General features: G+C 35.1%; 1 protein-coding gene across 7 annotated transcripts in view; it reads left to right on the top strand.

Moving 5' to 3' along the window:
• SDCCAG8 (SHH signaling and ciliogenesis regulator SDCCAG8) overlaps positions 1-20,232 on the top strand; it is a 105,233-nt gene that overhangs the window by 57,994 nt on the left and 27,007 nt on the right. For 5 of the 7 annotated variants that reach the window (XR_008840001.1, XR_008839999.1, XR_008840000.1 and 2 more), the window contains exons 15-16: positions 1,634-1,742; positions 8,478-8,609. Coding sequence is in view for 4 of the 7 variants with exons in the window: in XM_056486304.1 (XP_056342279.1) it covers positions 1,634-1,742; positions 8,478-8,609 (241 nt within the window). In the remaining 3 variants the exon portion in view is untranslated. Of the gene's footprint in view, positions 1-1,633; positions 1,743-5,439; positions 6,226-8,477; positions 8,610-20,232 lie in introns of those variants that run through there. The other 2 variants (XM_056486301.1, XM_056486303.1) reach the window with 2 other exon arrangements.

The following is a 20,232-nucleotide window of genomic DNA, read 5'->3' as shown; positions in this document are numbered from 1 at the left end:
GAGTTTGCTTCAGCATCCAAACTGGAGAAAAGCTTTAGCCATTAATCGGTTCTTAATTCACTGTCGCAGCTGGATGTAATTCACTGGCTCCAAATTGATATGTTCCTTTATTTAATCTTTGCAGCCTCAAACATTTTTAGCATTACCATGTGCCCCCCCCCCCCACATCCTCAATCTAGAAGAAAGATGTTTAATCCCTTGCATACTTCAGGTTCTCATAATAGAAGACTTCATTGAATTGACTTAGCCCATCAATAACATCTAAGTTTAATCTGGAAGTAAAATGGGTTTTCCAAACAAACAAAAAAGAGCTTTTTGTATTACGAAGTACTATGCCAACAACATTAATAGAGGTGAATATTATAAATAAATAAAATTTAAAAAAAGGAATTTTTAAGAGATTAAGTCTGTAATCCATGGAGCATGGAAAGGAGGAGGAGCTTCGGCTGTTAAAGAGCATGATATACTTAGCTGTTTAATGAAATAACATATTTACCCACCATTCATGCAATACTTCCGGGAAAACTATATAACATGTATTAATTATAAGGAGTGCTGGATAATATGTAAGATAGCAGGCATGTTTATATCTGCTATTCAATTTTCCATCCTTTTCTAGTAAGATCACAGTACTCTACACAGTAGAGGACCTTTCCATGTGTTCAGGGAATGCAAACAGCTACATTATGGCTGCTGTCTACACTGTAGGAGAAGAAAAGAAGCTCCCAGAATAATTTTTTCCTCTTTTAGCCAGCACATCTGCGTATGACCATGTATAATTTTGCACAAGAGAAATGTAATTTACCCTTCTGGTGCATAAATTGTCCCACTATACAAAAACGAGGCAATATTATGTCTGGGTCTGTTTTTATATATCTCTAGTAAGATTAGAAGGAGTTGAAAATTATAGCCATTTATAATGTATATAAAGAAAACATTATTTATTATGACCCTACACACATACAAAGAATTTGGGTAAGAGTGGTCATGCTTTCCTGATTTTAAAAGCAGAAATCAAGTAAGGTCATTTTGTAGTGTCTTGTTGAAAGAACAGGTCATGAGTTTAGGTGCAGTCCAAACTGATAGTAACCAAAAATTAATTTATAAAATGGTTTCATTTCAACTATCACTGGGCAGTAAGTCTAAATCCTATCGTTTAAGAATAAAAAATTACATTATTCATGGTAAACTCAGGACACAGTAAATAAAAGAACTGCTGTTTTAAGGAGATACTGAAATGAGTCTACAGTGTGAGCATTTGGATTGCTGGTGTATCCTCTGCACCAGTTGAGCAAGCAAAACTCTGCTAAAGCATGGCTTGCCAATTTTGTTCCTCCTAGAAATGTCAGTGAACTTCTAGCTAAAAAGCAAGCCCACCAGATTAGATATCTAGTCTTCACAGTGATTCTTACAAGACCAGATTTGGTGGCAACATTGCTTTAACACTTTAGCTAATTCTGACTTAGAGCCTTAATTTGGTAAGTGATGATGTCCAAGTAGCTGAAGTTCAAAAAACATTTCAAAACTAGAATGAACTAGAAGAAAGAAATAGTGAATAAATAAAATGGTATCTATGTTATCTATAAATTTATATAATTGTAATTTTATAGTATCATAATTTTATGGTTTCTAGTAGAAGAACTGGATTCATTGCTGACCTCCCAGAATACATTCATAGCAAAATTAAAGGAAGAATGTTTCATGTTGGCAAGGAAGTTGGAACAAATGTCAGAAAAATACAGGTTCGTATATTTTTCTTAACCCGACCCTTTTATTACTAGGACATGCTGCTTTATTTTTTCATTTGTATTTTAGTATTTATTATTTTTCATTTTGTCCCACGTATTACATATCATATCGATGTAATATATGCTCCTTAAGATTGTTTCTGACTATTAATTTAAATTTCTTGGACAATGTAAAAATTGCGTAGTATTTTCTTTGTTGTGTTTGTATTCTTAATATGGAGAGTAGAAAATTGTTTAAAAAGCTACAATTCAAGTTCATCTGAACTTATATGAAAAATGCTAAAGATTCAATGTCAAAATTGGCGTCATTTTAATTATTTACTTAAGCTCTTTTCACAGTACTGCACTAGACACTGAATATTGTCTGTAAAATAATTGTCATCAAAATTGCTTGTTGTTGATGCTCTGATTCTGCTGCTGCTTATTATCAATCAATAGCAGGTCTAAGTTCAAAGCCTTAAAAACTGAGGAAGAGAGCAAAACCTGGAAATAATAATAATTTAAAGAAATACAAAGCTGTGGAGGTATCTATTCAAAAGTTCTGTAAGACCAAAATATCTTCTAAAGAAAATGTAGTTCTTTAGCAGCACATAATTTGATTTTACATTTTTAGGTGTGAAAATCGTATCTGTTGAAACTTTTTTTGGGTTCATATTTAGAGTGGTAAACTGGACTTCAGCGGAGAGTTGGCAATCTGTTGCTTCTGTGAATTACATGCAAAGTAAATTTGGTAATTAAAGCTGGTATTCAACTCAGGGCTGATAGAAGGTAAGGAAAACACTCAGCAAAGATGAAATTGGTTTTCAAGACAGGATTCTTCTTCTGCTGGGTGAATTTAATCATCCTCTTGGGGTAATGCAAAAGAGGCAGCACTTACTCAAGGAGAGAGCTCATTTACCCCAGTATCCTCTCCCTAGGAATGGTCAAAGAGAAATGGTTTAAGTAGATGACAGACATATATATATATATGTATGTCTGTAATAAATATAATACATGATGCTTCCCAGGGTACTGCCTTCACTGCCCATCCTACTTCCCACTGAATAAAAGTGTTGACTAGCTGTTAAGTGGCTGAAGTAGGGAGATGAATCCTATCCAGAGTGTTTGGGAAGAAATGAGAAACTTAAGGGACTGTAAGCAATCTTCCTGTGCAAATGCTGTGAGGGGTACTTGAGAGAGAAGCAAACAGAATTTTTCCTCTGAAAAAGTAGAGCTCTTCTGCTAAAGTAATGCAAAATCTAAATGGATTCAAATCGTATTATTATTCCAGCAATAAAAAAAGCACACAGACTTTGTTGCTAGAGCTCACAGTCACAGACTAGTAACTGTAAAGGATGAAGGAAAGACAGAAAACATACTGTGAAAACACATTATTCTCTGAAAGTAAATACTAGAGATTGCCAAGTGTTTCTCCACCTAGCAGCATTAGCTGACTATGTCAAGAACCTGAAAATGGGAAAAGGAGCCCTCTTGCATCTCCAGGATGTGGTATTTTTTACACAAGAAACTTCCTTACTTATGTAAGGAGGAATGCATGAAAGTGGTTCTGAGAAGTGGTCCTAAAATAGCTTGAGCTTGCCTTCATTGGAGTGGGAGCTGCTGCAGTCAGTAAAAGGGATAGAGAAATAGGTAGAGACAAAAAAGAAGCTAAAAAGGAGAACAGCAAGGTGAAACTGGAGATGGTGGAAAATGACAGACTAATATAGATGGTTTCACAAAGTGATGTGATCAGGAGATGAGATGCAGAAAATTATTTTAGCCAAGTTCTAAATGCATGATCGGCATGTATGTCTCAGTAGCACCTCTCCAAATGGCAACCTTCAGCTCATTGTCACTGAATGCAGTGTAAAACCACATTCTGGAACAGAATACTGTAGTTTTGTCTTCTGGAGAAAAGCAATAATTTGGGGAAGATTTTATGACTTAGTTCCTATGTACGTTAATAAAAGCAGATCACAAAGCAGCAGTGTGCACTATTCTCACAGAAAATATTTTTCCATTTTTTCCCATATTTTTGACCTTACCATAAACTGAATTTTGGACCTGGATGTGTGTTTTCTTGCTGTACTTCTAGGATCTTTCATTTCCATAGGTTTAAAAAGAAAATTGTATGCTACTAATACTATTATTTAATTGGTGGAACACTTAAGATCTTTTAATAACAGATGCAGTAGTATGTTTATTTAAATGTTATTTGGTTTGATAGGAAGTACTCATTTGTAATAAGAGACATTTCAGATGTATCTGTGACAACTACATATTTCTGCAATTTCAGTGGAATGCATGTGAATGGCACATATATTTTTATATTTAATGCAGGTTTTCTGAGAAATCTAAACTGAAGTTTTTGTGTTTATATGTGAGCTGGAACCATTTTTTGAGCTAGTCCCTACACAGGAAGGCGTCAGAAAGACAATGTCAGACGAATTATAAACCCCTCAAGCTGTGCAGCAAGAAGATAGTGTCTGTGAAGGTTTTCGTATGCATAGGCATGTTTAAAAATACAGTCCTTTGTTGATTTCTTCTCGGTTTCTCTCTTGTTTTGTTCTTTTTTTTTTTCCCTCTGATTGTCACTGTCTGAGTTTCTAGGTTGTAGATTAATGCTTAACACTACCCACTGTGTATTTGTGATTTGCGTTTTGTAATTAAGGGGAACAATGGGAGTCCATTGGGTCTCGTTATATATAATGGTTGGTTTAATTTGTTTCACTTCTATCTTGTTAATTGTAAATTGATCATTAAGATTTGAATTCTAATCTGTCACCAGGGTTGTGAGTATTGAAGCTAGAGCAATGATCCTGGTTTTAATCACTGATGATGAGAAACAAATTTTATAATTTTGGTACATATTGCAGTTCATATATTTTAACACTGTATTTTATGGTGTTATAAATATTGTTAAATGACTTTTAGTGTAGTTTTACTGTTTGGACTATAATGTATAAATTATATTACTGGTTTGGCAACAGTAGGCATCCAACTGTGTGAGTTTAATTGAAGTAAAGAACACATACCCGGCTGAACTATTTTTCTGCATGTGTGGTTGACTGCAGTCATTGCACTCAATATCAGGAGTGAAATGTTTGTTGAAGGTAGCTGTATGAAGATGGGGAACAGTCTGTCTGAAGGTTCAGTCATTAAAATTACATGCAACAATACTGCATCAGCAGAAAATATTTTTAGAGCATGTATTTAATTTCTGTGCAAGTAAACCATTGGTTTTAAGAGCAGGAAAAGGCAATATTTAAAAAGCACTGAAATGCAAAACCTAGTTCAAGAGTAAAGGCAGCATTGCCACCTTTGTGTTTAAAAATCAGCTCATTCTAACAATACACGAAGATTGACTTTGAATTGTGACGATTTAACACTTCCTCATTTTTTTTGCCTTTAGTATTTATGTGTTTTGAGGCTAACCTCTTTGGGGTTTTTTCCAAGACTCTTACAGTAAAGATGGTAGATAAAACCATAAAGAGATTTTTCAATAGAAATTGAAGTAGTTAAATGGATCCAGAAATATAGAGGGGCTTTTGTTGCTGTTGTTGCTTCTGCCCCCATCAGTTATTTTTGATATAGTGACAAGTAAATGAGATTTGGCAAAATCTATTATGCATCTAATTACAAGCATGCATTTTACATTTTCACATGATGTTGTAGCTTTGTTCTGTGCAGTTTCAAAATACATTTCATACAGGTCATTGGAGTGTATCAGATCTCAGGAGCACACACAGATCCGTGACTGCCTGACTTGTGGGGCCAGCCTGAGTCTGCAGAAGTGCCTGTTCCTGCTGAGTTCAGCTCCAGTGGCAGCACTCCAAATGCCTGCATGCTTCAGTTTCTACTGAGTCCACCACAGCTTATTGCTCAGACTGTTGGACCCAGAGTAGCTCTGGTGGAACAACATCAGCACATCCATGCTGCGTCCTTTAGTTGTGCAGGATCCATCAGACACAGTGATTAGTGCATAGATTTCTCTAATTTGCCTCTGTCCCTGGCATTATGAGTGAACTCATAATGAATCTCTGACATGAATGTCTGAATTCAGCACTGTGTGCTTTGACAGGTACCTCCCTCTCTTTTCCTGCTGTGATACCTTGGGAGCAGAGTCATTCAGATGCATTTACACAGGACTGATCCAGCCTCTGTCTGGGTGGAATTCCTACTCCTGTATAAATTTACTACAGCATTCAGTACAGTTCTAGGCTTAGTACAATTACAGTTGGTTTGGGTTGGTTTTTTTTTTAACCCAACAATGTGTGAAGTTACTTAAATATCACATAAAATTAGCTGTCTTATCTTAATCTTTGGAAACTGAGGTGGATGCAAGGAGTGTTTAAAGGTGCAAAGGAATCACTGACAAGTGATGGTGGAAGACTCTTGGTATGCAGTATTTTCCATTTAATGCCAACACACATGAATCTTTTAACATGGACCTAACCATTCTGACCTTCGTATGTGCTGTCCTTCAAAACTTCAGTGTCAATAAATACAATAAATCTTGATGGTCAGACTCTTAGACTGGTACATGAAAACAATATTGTGTAAATAATGTCATAATTAGATTTTTTTTTTTTTTGCTGTATTTAACTGTAATTGCAAAAGATGTTTTAAGAGAAGATAGCACTCATAATGTACTTCAAAGCATCAGGCATTTAGAGCTCTATTTTAGAGATGAAAGATGATGGTACTCATGTTTTTAATTAATTCATTACCTACTTGTGTTTCATTATTTGTCATTTTCAGTAGCATTTTGGTTGATCTGAATTACTTGATCTTTCCAGAAAGACTTTGGGCATCTTCAAATCTGATGGAGATGATTAAGTCTTAAAACTTTGAGGCTTTTATCACCTTGAAAGTTATTTCTGCTGTTTGCATGAATGAGACAGTCACATATAAATACAGTAAAAGAAGCAGGATCTCCCAGTTGAGACACCCTACAAATGTGATAATTTACAGTATTCCTGCATGGCAAATGCTGTTGCTGAATTTTGCTGGCAAAAAAGGAATGCAGAATTGAATTTAGTCCCTGTTATCACTTGGTTGGGCTTTCTTGTGTCAGGTCTCTTTGAGCTGCTCTGCAGCAAACCTTTGCTTTTATCCGCTGATTGTCTGTCTTACAGTATCAGTATCAAGTACAGACTGCATTCACATTGTGCAATAACAGTTGGTCCAGCTGGCAGTGCTTTGTTAATGCTGACATTTAAGTTACTAGTATTTCTGTAAAATGATCAGTGGAAAAATTCAGTTTCTGCTACCTTCTTATAACATCCTGCCTGCTATTACATACCCATCCAGGAAACTGCTGTGCACTGAAGTTAGGTGTACAAATCTATCAGCACAATTCTGATGTGTTTGTCTCTGGTCTTCCTTAATAGAGCTGTAACTCTCAATCTAAATCCAATTACTTACAGTCTCGGTCCAAAGTTTCCTTTCCTAAGTGCTTTTAGATTCACAGATGATACCATGCATTGTTCTCTATTTAAACATGAAAAGATCATGTTGTCATTTCTAGATTTGACTTGTCAATGTAACAACATGTTTTTGAAGGAGGAGTATTCCTTCCTGCCTGCACTTTGTTGTATTTTTCAGAATGTCAGTTGTTGTTGCATTTTGTAACAGCCAGGAAGGTAAAGTATCTTTCTGCTGTATTTGCAGCATATTTAAGTTTATGATTTAAAGATATATCTGAAGCTTTTTAACCTTGAGATATGGAGTGGCAGATGCCATAAATCAAATTTGCTTGCTTTTGATTCGTACTTTCTGATGGTATAGCAGATTCTGACATGTTCTCATTAACCTTTTCCAAAGAGTTAAAATTGTACAAGTGCATAATGTATATTTTATCACAATTTAATCTGAGGTCTTTTCCTGATATTAAGAAACAGCTCATGCCTGTTTCTCCATGGGCTGATGGTTAGAGATGTAGCAAGTAGCAGTCCCAGGTCATTCATAGATCTGGTGTGTCTGCTCACCCGTGAAGAATAAGATTTGCTTAGAAGTGACTAATATTCTTAAAGGCTGTGCTGAGTTTTATGTAGATGAGTGTGTGCCTGTATGATTTGTCTCATGGTTCTTGAAGTTTTGTTAATTTTCCTCTTAGTGAGGCTTTGGGTTTTTGATTGCATGTTGATATTTTTTTGTGGGGGAGGGTTTTATGGGGGTTTTGTTGTTGATTTATTTTTTTTTTTAATCTGTGCAATGTTATTTTAGACATAGGAGGTTACTAAAGTTTCTAAAACAGTACCACTACTGAGAGTTCAACCTGTGAAGTGTTGAGAGTTCAGCCTGTAAAGCAGAGTAAAGGTTGAACAAGGTTTTGGTAACTGTTTTTTAAAATTAAATGTTAGCTTTTGCTAATAAAGAAGTTGAAATGTGTTTTCAAAATGTTAGCCAAATTTTTGCTTAACAAGTATGAATTTACATTTATTAATCTTATTTAACATCAATGCATAATGCCAAATGGCATGCCTGTTTAAATTAGGCTGAAATTAGCGTAGCCAACCTATAACTGAGTAATTGCCAGTGGCATATTTAGAAGATACCAGCAGTATCGTGTTCTTTTGTCTTAAGATTATCTGAAACAGCATTTTGTTTCTGTAAGTTCTAGTAATGGCTTGTTCATGCATTACATATAAATGTATGAAATTTTATAAATGCTGAAACCACATATTGATGGCACACTGCAGGATGAAATCTGACAACATCCATCATCGCTTTGTTTTACTTCTGTAGATCTGAAGTTAACCAGCTTAGTCAGGAAAAAGAGTATCTTCATGGCAGATTGGAGAAGATGAAGAAACGGAATGATGAATTGGGCCAACAATGTATCCAGCATGGGAGAATACATGAGAGAATGAAGTCAAGGTAGGAGGTCCTGTTAATCTGTCAGTATGTGATATGCTCAACTGTACCACTCATGTTGTGTAAACATAAAAATGACATGAGTTTCTGTGAAAGTAATATTCTTTCCTTATGAAATGACCACTCCTTCCCCTCCCCAACCATTCTGTCAAGTTGTTTTTTTAAACATCTTTTGCTTGTGTCATTTTGGATAAATAAAAGGAAAGCTTGAACAACATAGTCTTCCAAAGAATTTAAACCTAGTACATATGTGTGTGGGCTGCTTCGGCTGTTCTCTGCTCTAACTTGTATGAATAGTATTACCATATTAAAAAAAAAAAAAAAAAAAAAGGAGGGGGGAGCTGGGGAGGAAGGAGGGATGTGAATGTAGAGTACAGATGTGTGAAGACATTATGCTGTGTAATACTTGCATTTTTGGGGTTTGCCATCATTTAACTTGTATAAACAGACAAATCTTACTGAAAATCATAGTAACCAGAGAAATACTGACAATTTCCAGGCCCCACTAGCCTTTCAGAGAAGCAGTGACTTCCTCAGGATGAGCTGGGAGCAGCTGAAGCAAGACTAGTATGAATATTTCCACCAATATCAATTGACTTGTTTTGGACAGAGTATCCAGATTGATAATGGCTTGTGCTGTGATATGGATTAGACTTCCTGAAAGATCACTGTGGAGACTTTTCCTTTTGGTTCCAGAAAGTTCATCTATGCTTTCTTGTTCTCTTTTCAACTCCACATTAAGTGTAACAGGCACTGGAGTGAGTTTTGACAGGCTTGTGGAGGTAGAGGATGAAGTAAAGAGGAAGTTGAGAGGCAACTCTGCAAATCCAGTCATCCAGGCTACCTCTTATCAGTAGTCAAAGGCAAGATGCAGTTTAACTTTATTTGGACTTGAAAGCTCTTACTGGGAAAAATTCTATTTGCTTTTTTTCATCATTGATCACCTGAGAGGAGCAGAGCTTGCGTGTACTAAAGCAGCCAGTCCTGTATTCTCATTTCTTTAAAGTATTGATTTTTAATTTTTTTTTTTTTGTCACCATTTCTTTATTCTGTCTGTCTGTAATTTTCTTTCTTGCAAGCACTTCATGTGTTCGTTTCAGACACACTTCTTTCCTCTTCCCTTTCAGATTTCTGACTGTACCTCATCCTGTTTTTCTGTAACCTTGAATTGTTATCATCATTTTTAGCTCAGAGAAGAAAGAAATTTAAAATGCTGCAACTGCATCCTTAATATGTATAACCACACAATCTTTCCATTTATCTCACCTCCCTTTTGATGTCTTTAGTTATGGTGGATTCTTGCCATATGTAGGATTCGAGGTTACTTTCAGGAGAAAAATTTTTCCCCCTCTTTTTCCTCCTAGCTGCTCTTCTGTAGAATTATGAGTATCTAGTAGAATTTAAAAGTACTTTTCAAGTTTTTTTTAGTGTAACCTTTCCTCTGTCTATTTTTATAAATAAAATAGATCTACTGGAAAATGTTGCTCATTCTCTGCTGCAGCAGCAATGATTATACACTAGAAAAGACTGAAAGCATTAATCCAGAACACAAAAGTGGTTTGAAAGCAGAGTGGTCCTGCTGCAGGCAATGCCTTACCTTCTGCTGCTGTTTTGCAGACAACAGAGAAAATAGAGCAGTAAAAGCATTTGTCTTATTTAATATTTTAGAATATGTAAATATGGTAGAGATTGTCAGGTGTTCTAACCATGAACAATATACTTTACCAGCATTTTAGGAGATTGCTCTTTTAACATATTTTTAATTGTCATCTTTCACTTTATTAATTTAAAATCCAACTAATAAGTGACAGGACTGATACTCCAAACTTCTTTACAAAATCAGTGTAATCTAATTTAAATTTAATTTCCATGTGAAAGCTGTAGTAGATTTTCAGGATTAATTCTGAAATGCTTTAAATTTAAATTGGTCATGAAGTTTACAAATCTAGGTGGAAAAAACAGAAGGAATAACTACTCCAAATAAATCTCCCAGTTCCGTATATTTATGTTGAAAGAGTTTCACTAAGTAAGAATGGTAATTTTTCTCTTCTGATTTTGAAAATAGAGATCTGACTATACTATTTAGTAAAAGCAGAACAACACATAATAATAATAATGTATTTTGCCTCAGATTTTAGTCCATAACTTAGATACTAATAATAACAGCAAAATACTGTTGACAATGATTACTTCTTAATACATTTATTTCTCCCTTGTATGCAGCTACAAATAGCAGTGGTCTTTTTGCAACACAGTCCCACAAAGTGCATTCTGACCTAATTTTCTACCTGCTGTTATTCTGATATTCAGAAAATTTCTTGTATTGAAATGATTTTGGCTAAAATTGGAACCTAACATTTGCATTTTAATAATGAAGTATTGTGATATTTGTCTGTGAAGAAATCACTATCCTTACTTGTTTTAGCCAGGGACAGTATGACAGGCCCTAGTGTAACTTTTGTGGAAACAAAACCCATTAATTGATTAGTGAGAATTTCTTTTGGAACAAAAATGTTTTGGCAATCATAACAGTTACGCTCCTGAAAGTGAACAAGATAAGTGTTTTAGTGCCATTCCTATCTCTCTGTGAATATGTGCTGCAAGTGAATATAGTAAAAAAATAAATAAGCAGATTTCTAAGAAAGAGATTACTTTAAGTTGCAGTCATTAAGCAGGGCATGGAATCCGCCTTTTCAGTGTAATGGAAATATCCAGCCCTTTTGGTATGTTTTTAGTCAGTGAAATATGGCATTAAAAGAAGTAGATGTCCATCTTAAATGATGCAGTTGTTAAATGCTACTGAGGCAAGCTTGAATTGAAAGATGTACAGTTTGCAGAACTAAGGTGACAAGTTAAGAGTCCAAGTGGAGATGGTTGTCATATGTAACTTCATAGATATGAATTTTGCAGAAATTTTTGTCTGTTATGTAGTAGAGTCCATTTTTATAAATTTTCAACCTCAAAGCAAACTCTCTTTTTGAGTTCTTCAAATTCACATTCTGTAGATTTATGTTCATGGTAGAAATTAGCAGATAGCAAAAAGTACAGAATTTCTTATAAGACAGCTGTAAAGGTAGAAACTAGCCAAGAATAAAAATAATATCTAGCAAAACTAAAAGGTTTTTATCTTTTAGGGGTTTTTTCAGTGTTCCACTGTACGTAATTTAAATAGATTACAGATGAAGGAAAATTCAAAGCCAAATTAATTGGGTAACTGTGTGCATAAAGTTAGTTCATTCTTTCCTTAATCTGTTTTCAAACTGATTTCCCAGGTATACATTTTCATCTCTGTAGTTAGACCTATTCATGCAGATCCACTTTCTCACAAGCTCTTTTCTCTTCGAATTTGAAGAGTAGGAAGAGAAAGGCAAGAACCTGCCTAGATCTATTATTGTTTGAACATATTTATGAATAAGTATTACTTCCCCAAGCTGCCATTGGTCACTGAACTGCCATTAAGTTCACTGAACTTAATTGACAACTCGGTTCAGTTATGGCTTTACTTTTCTGCATCTCTTCTTCTTGTAAAACAAGAATTTAATTGTAACTCAGCTATTTAGAGGATTGCTTCTGTGGACAGCCAGTGTCTCAAATGGGAGGAGGCATTTAATGAGATATAGCTTAGCTCTTTTCTGTGTACGTTTTCTGTTGAAGACCCAGGTGATACGTGGAAATTCAGCAAACATGGAATTGTATCTTCAAGCAGGAGAAGAAAATCCTAGGCAATTTCTTTCCTTTTTACAAGATAAGCCGGACATGCCTGTACTTTTTATCAAGCAGTTAAAGAAAAAAAAAAAAAATTGTACAGTAGTTTATATAAAATATAAGGCTCTTTTTAAATCTGTTTAATTAAACATAAATTTAGAAGCTTCTAATGAGTTTCCTTCCAGCATTTTTCCAAAGTTCAGCATATGGAATTTGGGGCTATGAATTCTCTCTCAGACCTCGTGGTTACAGTTCATATTACTGTATTTTTTGCTGTAATGTGTGATCAATGTCCAATCTGTATAACATTAACAATAATAATACATTTTATGCAAATTTTTGTGGAGCTTTTTGTTGTGGTGGCTTTTTGGAGGTGACACTGTTAGACATATTTCAACTGTATTTTTGCTAGCTAAAGTTGAAAAGAAGAGCCTACAGGACTGGCAGTTTGGGGCAGATGTGTGTCTATTCCTTAGGCATCAGTGGTTGTAAGTTAACTATAAAAATGTTACAACCATCTGTGTAACAAGACGGCAGAGATCTGCTCTCGCCTGTTACTATAAATAAGAAGGAGATTTGTTTGACTTCATAGACATTGGATTTATAAAGACTCTATGTGTCAAATTGCAACTACATGCCATGTTGCTGATATGTGTCTGCAGCCAACTACCTGGGGTGTCTTCCCCTTCAGACATTCTAGTGTAGTGCAGCAACTGTGCAGAAATGTCTGTATAGCACAACATGTGACAAATTATATTTGTTTTCTACCTATGGCAAAATGTAGGATTCTTATGGGTAAGCTTATCTGGAAGGGTAGCTAAAATGGATCTTTAAACAGACCACTCGAGTGAAAATGTGGTACTCAGTTTGACAAGGATTTTAAAGGCTTTTTTTCCACCATTAAATTTAGTTTTTTGGTTTTTTACTAAGTAGTAGTGCATGCAAGATCATGTATGTTTGAGAGAACACATATCTATGAGAATTGAGACATATCTAGAGAGAATACACCAGCATTTTTAAATATCTGCCATGTAAGATCACGATAGTTAGTTTGCTGTCACTATTACACTGCTGAATAGAGATTTTGAATTTCTTGGCAAATCTTCAGTAGAAAAACTAATTAAAATTATTTTTTGATAACTGGAGCAATCAAATTGCATTTGAAATTTTACATTTTCTCCCTAAAACCCTAGTACTTTTTTGTGTGCATGTGTGTTTGCAAGAAATAATGACGAATGGAAGAACTTAGGTTGTCATTACCTGAAATACCTTTATTTTTTTCCAGTTCAGTTCATTTTCAGCTAAATACATTTCTTCCTTATCCTACTGATAGATTAGTATATTTTTTTAAGTGACAGTGAAATAATTGTTCCTATTTTTTATTAGACCAATCATCTGTTTTGCAATGCAATCATAGATTAAAAATGCACTACACTGTGTCTTTTTTAGTTTAAAATGCATTAATTTTTAAATTGAAAATAGAGATTAACATAGGTAGTGTCCATAGAACCTTGGATATTAAAGATATAAAGATACTCACTTTGTCTCAGTGTCTAAAGAGCAGTGTGCTGCACTTTTTCATGAGCATCATTACTCATGCCCACGTATCTTTGGCATGGTTTTGCTGTAATAGGATGGCAGTAGCAATTGGAGATATTTTAGAATTGTTGGTGCAACCATTCATGCAAGGAGTTTGTAAAAAGCTTTGTGGTCACCATGTGTCAGCACTGTGGTGCAGACAGATTAAATTCTCAGCTCTGTCCAGATGTTGGAGTTATCACTATTACTTAATTTTTTTTATTACTATTTAATAGACTCATATTTTAGATTGAGAAATGTATACTCCAGGGAATTGCTATTAAGAAATAATGAATGGCTAATGTGCATACACATACATATATAAGTTGCAAATCCTGTCAGAGTCTGAATGTGTATTTGGCTTTTGTTTAATACTAGGGTGTTTGCTCACAATTCAAATTCTCTGGAATAGAAATTGGATGTTCAGAATCTCTCCCTCCCTATTCCTCTGCCATTCACCATTTGTCTATTTACTATATATCTTTTTAACTATTTTTTCCCTTTCTCAGTTTAAATAGATGTCTATAAATAGTGTGGTATAAATACATCTATTATTTATGCTTTTATATGTTTAATATTCCCATTCAAAATAGTTAATGAATTATGTAAGTTTCTAAGACCCAAACACTGTTTTTAAAGACTTTTTTCCCCAACTACCTAAGCAGTATACACAAAGCAAAAATTTTCTTAGTTTTTATAAAAATTGAAGAAGTATACAAAGAGTGAAATACAAGATTTTCATAAAATGCTGCAAAATTGTGTGCATATAAGTTTTCAGACTTAGGAAGCAAATAAGAAGCAGAGGGGAATATCCTACCCAATTTCCAGAGGGATATTTAGAGAACTTAATAATGTTCTGTAAGAGATATTCTAGGTCACAGAGTATTGTGTTCATCTGTCTCCAAGTGTTTGCAACTAAAATATATATGCCTATATATATTGTTTATACACACATATGTTTCTTTGAGAATGTATTGAGCTCCTCTGTAGGCCTTGCCATTCCAATTTGGACAACTGTTTCCACTGATCGTTTCATTGGGATCCTTCTTATTTTTGTTATGAATTAATTTCTGTTTGGTTTGTACCTACTTGTCTTTGAGCCAAGACTTAGATAAGTAATTTTTCAAAACAATCTGCACTGGTGATGCAAATAATTGTAGACAATGAGTATATCTGTTCAGTCTTATTTCTAGTTTCTAGTTATTTCTAGTTATAAGTAGAGCCTTCCTCCTTTGTTCTTCTTTTTGCAATAAGTTCTTCATAACCTTGGTGTTCTGATTGTTGATCTGTTTTTTAAATATGGGCAATCAAAACTGTCTTGGGTGTTGCATGGGGACATTGGAATATATTATTGGAATATATAGAACTGATATATTTACTAGAAATTCCTTGACTGATGAATCCTACAGTCATGTTTGCCTCTTTGACAGCTGCACTAAGAAGTGCATCCAGGACTTCTTTCTCCCAAGCAAATTCAAGTTTTCAGCAGAGAATTTTGCTATGAACTGAGAACACATTGAGCTTTCATCCCATGTCTGCTGTTTCACTCTTCTGAGTCATCTATTTCTTTCTGTGCAGTATCCCAGACTTTCTTGAAGCTGATAACATCTCTTAAATTTATCAGCCCACTCCTCCTTTTTTTGTGCTGAGTCATAATTCAAAATATTCAAAAATCTGTTTAAATGTGAAGAAATTCTCAGAGAATTCTTCTTCCCTTTCAATTGTTCCTGTTGGCTGTGCTCTTTGTTGTAGTCAGTTACTTGTCAACAACTCAGTTAACAATTGCTGATGGGCATGATATTTAATGTTTTGCTAAAGTTAATGTCATTAAGATTTATTGCATTTCCTTTATCAAAAAATGAGCTGTCAAAGAGTTTAGGGTTCGTGTGACCAAATCTGCTTGATCTAGCTTATGTTGCAGTTTCTCATGTTCCAATTACCTCTTCATGTCATTCTATATTCCTTTCATTTCTGAATTTGTTGCAGCCTTTTTTTTGCATTTGAGGTCGTGTTAAAGGTCTGGTAATTATCTGAATTACCTTCTTTAAGGATTAGTTAATGCTGCACTTGATTTAATTGCATAACAATACAGTCAATATGAGGAAGAAGGTGTAGAGGGAAAGTCACAGTGTCTGTGTTCACTTTGCACATCAAGACTTCTGGCCACCACGATTTTATTGTTTGAGGAACTGGAAGATGATATCTGTGAAAGCTGTATCAGTCTAAAGAACAGCTGGGTAGAAAATTAGCCAGGTTTGCTTGTTCCTGTTCAACAGCTACCAACTCTCTGAATTACACCCCCTCTGCTACGAGTCTGATAATTGTCCGCTTCTGAGAGTATCTTCTACCCTACTATTTTAATGTATTCTGCCTTCTCTGAAACAGAAAGAGAGATAGTTCATATTCCTGCCATCATGAACTGAGTCAAAGCCCGCAGCTCACTAATAGTAAGCTTGTGTTCTTGTCTACCAGGAATGTAAAAAGCCCTGAAATATGTGTGATATAAAACAGCACAACATAAGGTTCCAGGCTGTTCTTGTTACTTTCTGTTGTCAGCACAGTTGTTGGTTTTCAAATTTAAATGTTAATTTAGCATTAACGAAGCATTCTTGATTCCTCTAAAATGGAGGTGGATAAAGGTGATGTCTTTGACAGCTCAGCCCAGACTCTCCTTGATTCAGTAAGATCTAGAAATTCTTGTCGCTATGCAGATCATAACTGACACTGAAAAAGATGTGTATAATTAGACAGAAGTGCACCCTTGTTTTCCAGAGGAACCCCATTTTATTCTCCTACATTTGCTACACACCTGCAAGAGTTTTAATTTTGAATAGCGGTTGCCTCTGGTGGTGATACATGATTGTGTTAATCCACCAGTTTATCCCTTCACCCACCACCATCGTATCTTCTTTGAAACACTTTGCCTGGTAGTAGCACTTCTGGTCCAAGGTGGTAGTTATGGACCAGTCTTCCTCACCACTTTCCCCAGAGATGTGAAATAAGAAGTGAGCAAGCTGGGTCAGTGTGCTCCTTTGTTGTCTTGTGTATAAAAGCATAGCTGTTTTATGGCAAGAGAAAGCACCGAAAAGCATATCTGTCTTGTTCATTCAAGTTAGCTTGAGTTTATTTAAGTTACAGGCTCAAACGTACCCAGAACTACAGAATTAAGGTTTCTACCTTTCCAAAAGGGTAACAGCCTTTCCAGTTTAGTATAAGCTCTGGAGGACAGCCCTAACAGTTCACATACTTCCTAAAACATTTAACAATTTTTAGCAAGTTTTGATTTTTTAGAGCATTTTAAAAAATTAATTATTGAAGTCCCTGACTGTTAAACTCACCTTCTTTTCCTTCTTCCGTATAATTTTCCATCTGCATTTTTAATGTTCATTTTCCGTACTATTTTTCTGTGATATCCTTGTGATATGTCAGAAAAATTATAAAAAAACAACCAAACAAAAAAAAAAAAAAAAAAACAAAAACAAAACAAAACAAAAAAACAACAAAAAAACAAAAACAAAAAAAAACAAAACAAAACAAAAAAAACAAACACCCAAACCCTTTTCAAATAGCCACTGTGTGATTATTATGCAGTAGTTCAGCAGCAAATACCTAGCTGGGATATTTGACTGTAATTGGTATCTTCCTCTTATGCCTTCAGTGAACTCACAGTAAAATTTAACTATTAACCCTTTTGGCAAATTACTTTAAAGCAGAGCAGATTTCCTTCTAGTTTTGATAGCTGTGTATGATTCTGAGATTTTCAGACAAAGGCTATTTAAAACCCTCTGTTCCCGTATAGTGGAGAACTGAAAATGAAGACAGATGAGTAACATTTAAAGAGCTTTGCAAGTGTGTCATGAAAATTTACCAGCTCTGTAACAAAATCTATGCACCTGCCTGTTTCAAGGTTATTGTAAGAGAAGGAGACACAAACTAAATGATAATTTATGTTTTAATATCATAAGTGATGGAGTTTTGCAAGGTTATTGGAAGACTGCTTTTTCCCAGTAACTTGAGTATTTCGATTGCTTCTGCTGTATCCAATACTGTTCCTCTGGAAGTTGATCTAACTGTGGATACTCTCATCTTCCATATATAAATCTAACCTGTTCCTAAATCTCTTTATCCTTTCATTCTTAAATCTGTTTAGCCTTGTGCCGCTAGTTCCATGCCAATGTTGCACTTGAAGGTGGGATATTTTCCTATCAATCTGTTTGCTTCCATCTTTCACTAACTGCTTAGTTTATGCATTATGAGACCAGGGACCAATTTTTTCCTGTGGTTTTGTCAGCTGAAACCCAGATAGAACTTTTTTTTGCCTATTTCTTGTCTAACTTAAACTTCCAGAGCTCCAGTCATATTCATTATCGGTTTCTTAGTGTACTCTAAAAGAATTGCCACCCTAAAAGAAACTAAATGCTAAAAAATAACTGTGTTTATTAAGCGTTGTCATAGTGCTAATTTGTAGTAGTCAAATAGTAATGGGCACTGGGCTAGTTTCTAGAAATGTGGTCTTAAATGTGTTATCCCTGAACTGTTACTAGCACAAGTTTTTGAGAAATAGAGATTATGCAAGTGTCTATAAAGGACAGTATGATACAACGTACTTAGCATCTGTATTTCTAGAGTACTCAGACAGTGTTGTGTGTGCTTCTCAGCAGGGCTTCTCAGTTTGGTTCTTCTCAGTTTGGAACAAAGTAGTGATGATGGAAACTATGAAAGAAATGGAAAAGGATAATAAGATTATTCTGTGTTTGTTTAACTTGTTCTTTGTGAACTGTAAAATCATGTATGGAGGGGAAGAAAGGGGAAAAGACCTTTTAAACTTTTTTTAAGTTCTTTTAAACCTCAGAAACCCAGATTCTTACTTTAGTTATGCAGCTGGAAGTGGATCCCTGCCCCAAACATACCTCATGACTTGGGGCCTGATCCTGAATGATCTTTGGAACTCTGATTTTATTCAAGTCACGGTTGCTAAATAGTTTCAGGTCTCCAGTTTCAAAATGTTGTCGCAGTGGCACAGCTGAAATGACAGTAAACTTTCCTCTGCTTATGTAAAGAGGTGTAATTTTTTTGAGTGCTATGCTAGCACTTCCCACACTACTAGGGATATAGTCTTAGTTTTAGCTATGTGACTTGCATGTAGTCAAAAAAGGTTTTGGGGTGTTTTCAGGGTGGTTTTTTTGGCATTTTTCCCTAATGCTTTGATCATTTGAGTGGCTGACCTTTTATATATATATATACATTAAAAAATACATATATGTATATATATATATATACACACACACATGATTTTGGAACTAAAAAAAATTTGTCTGTAAATTAATACCAAACATGGATAATTGCAGAGAATTAATGTCTGGGAGCACACTTAAAAGCACTTTATCTTTTACCTGTGTGAAGGCTGTTACAATCTTTTGTGATTTGTCACACATGTGTCAGATGGTGCAAATGCTTATGCTTCTCAAATAAGTTTTATGAATAAAATGCACAAACAAGCTGAGCAGAGGAATATGTGTCCTTGGGAAGTGACTTTCATAGGCTGGGCAGAAATGGAGTTTCTGCATCGACTTCCTGTAATGTTAACCCATGTCAATAGAATCCACAGGAAATGTGTCTAGTATTTTGTCCTTTTTAAATTTCCTTTTTTAATAGCGAGAAGACGCCCCAGGCAGTGCATTTCTGAGGGATTATTGCATTTCTCGGGTGGCTGAAGTCACTCACCCTTCAGCCTTGTGCCTCGCAACACACCCGAGGCGAGCAGTAATCCCCAGCAAGGCACTGCCTGTCTTATCTTATTGCTTAATTATTATACCTATTTAATGGTGCTTAGAACATTGTCAGCTGTTGAGAAAAGGTAATTATCACTAGTCAAATGAAAAACACTTTTTTGGCTGCCTTACGGATACACATTTTACTGGTACCTTGATACATAATGAAGCCTGATAGCAAAACTTTTGCTTGTCTCTTCTTCAAGCCACAGCTGTTTCCCTGCTAAATTCATCCCATCTGTCTCCCCTTCCGTAAGGCTGTAGGCAGTATAGCATAAGTACAGAAGCAGTTCAGTGCTATTTTGGATAAACATAGCTGAAATTTGAATCTTTGCCATTTGCAATGCACACATTTTGTTTTACTGCTGTAAAGAGAGCTGTCAAAATAAAAACTACATGGATAATTTACTGAAATGCAGTCAAATAAAGGGATGATGAAAGGGAAAAAAATGAAGATATAATGTAGGGTCACTCTTAGGTTCATGGTGTATTCTGAATTAATTTAATTGTTGACCTCTTGACTTTGCTGGGTGCAGAGGAATCGGTAGTGAATAACAAAAGTAGAAGCCACG

This window comes from Oenanthe melanoleuca, chromosome 3, assembly GCF_029582105.1.
Source record: "Oenanthe melanoleuca isolate GR-GAL-2019-014 chromosome 3, OMel1.0, whole genome shotgun sequence".
In the NCBI taxonomy this organism is placed as follows: domain Eukaryota; kingdom Metazoa; phylum Chordata; class Aves; order Passeriformes; family Muscicapidae; genus Oenanthe; species Oenanthe melanoleuca.
Note: the sequence above shows the minus strand (reverse complement) of the source record. Positions and strands in the feature narration are given on the sequence as shown.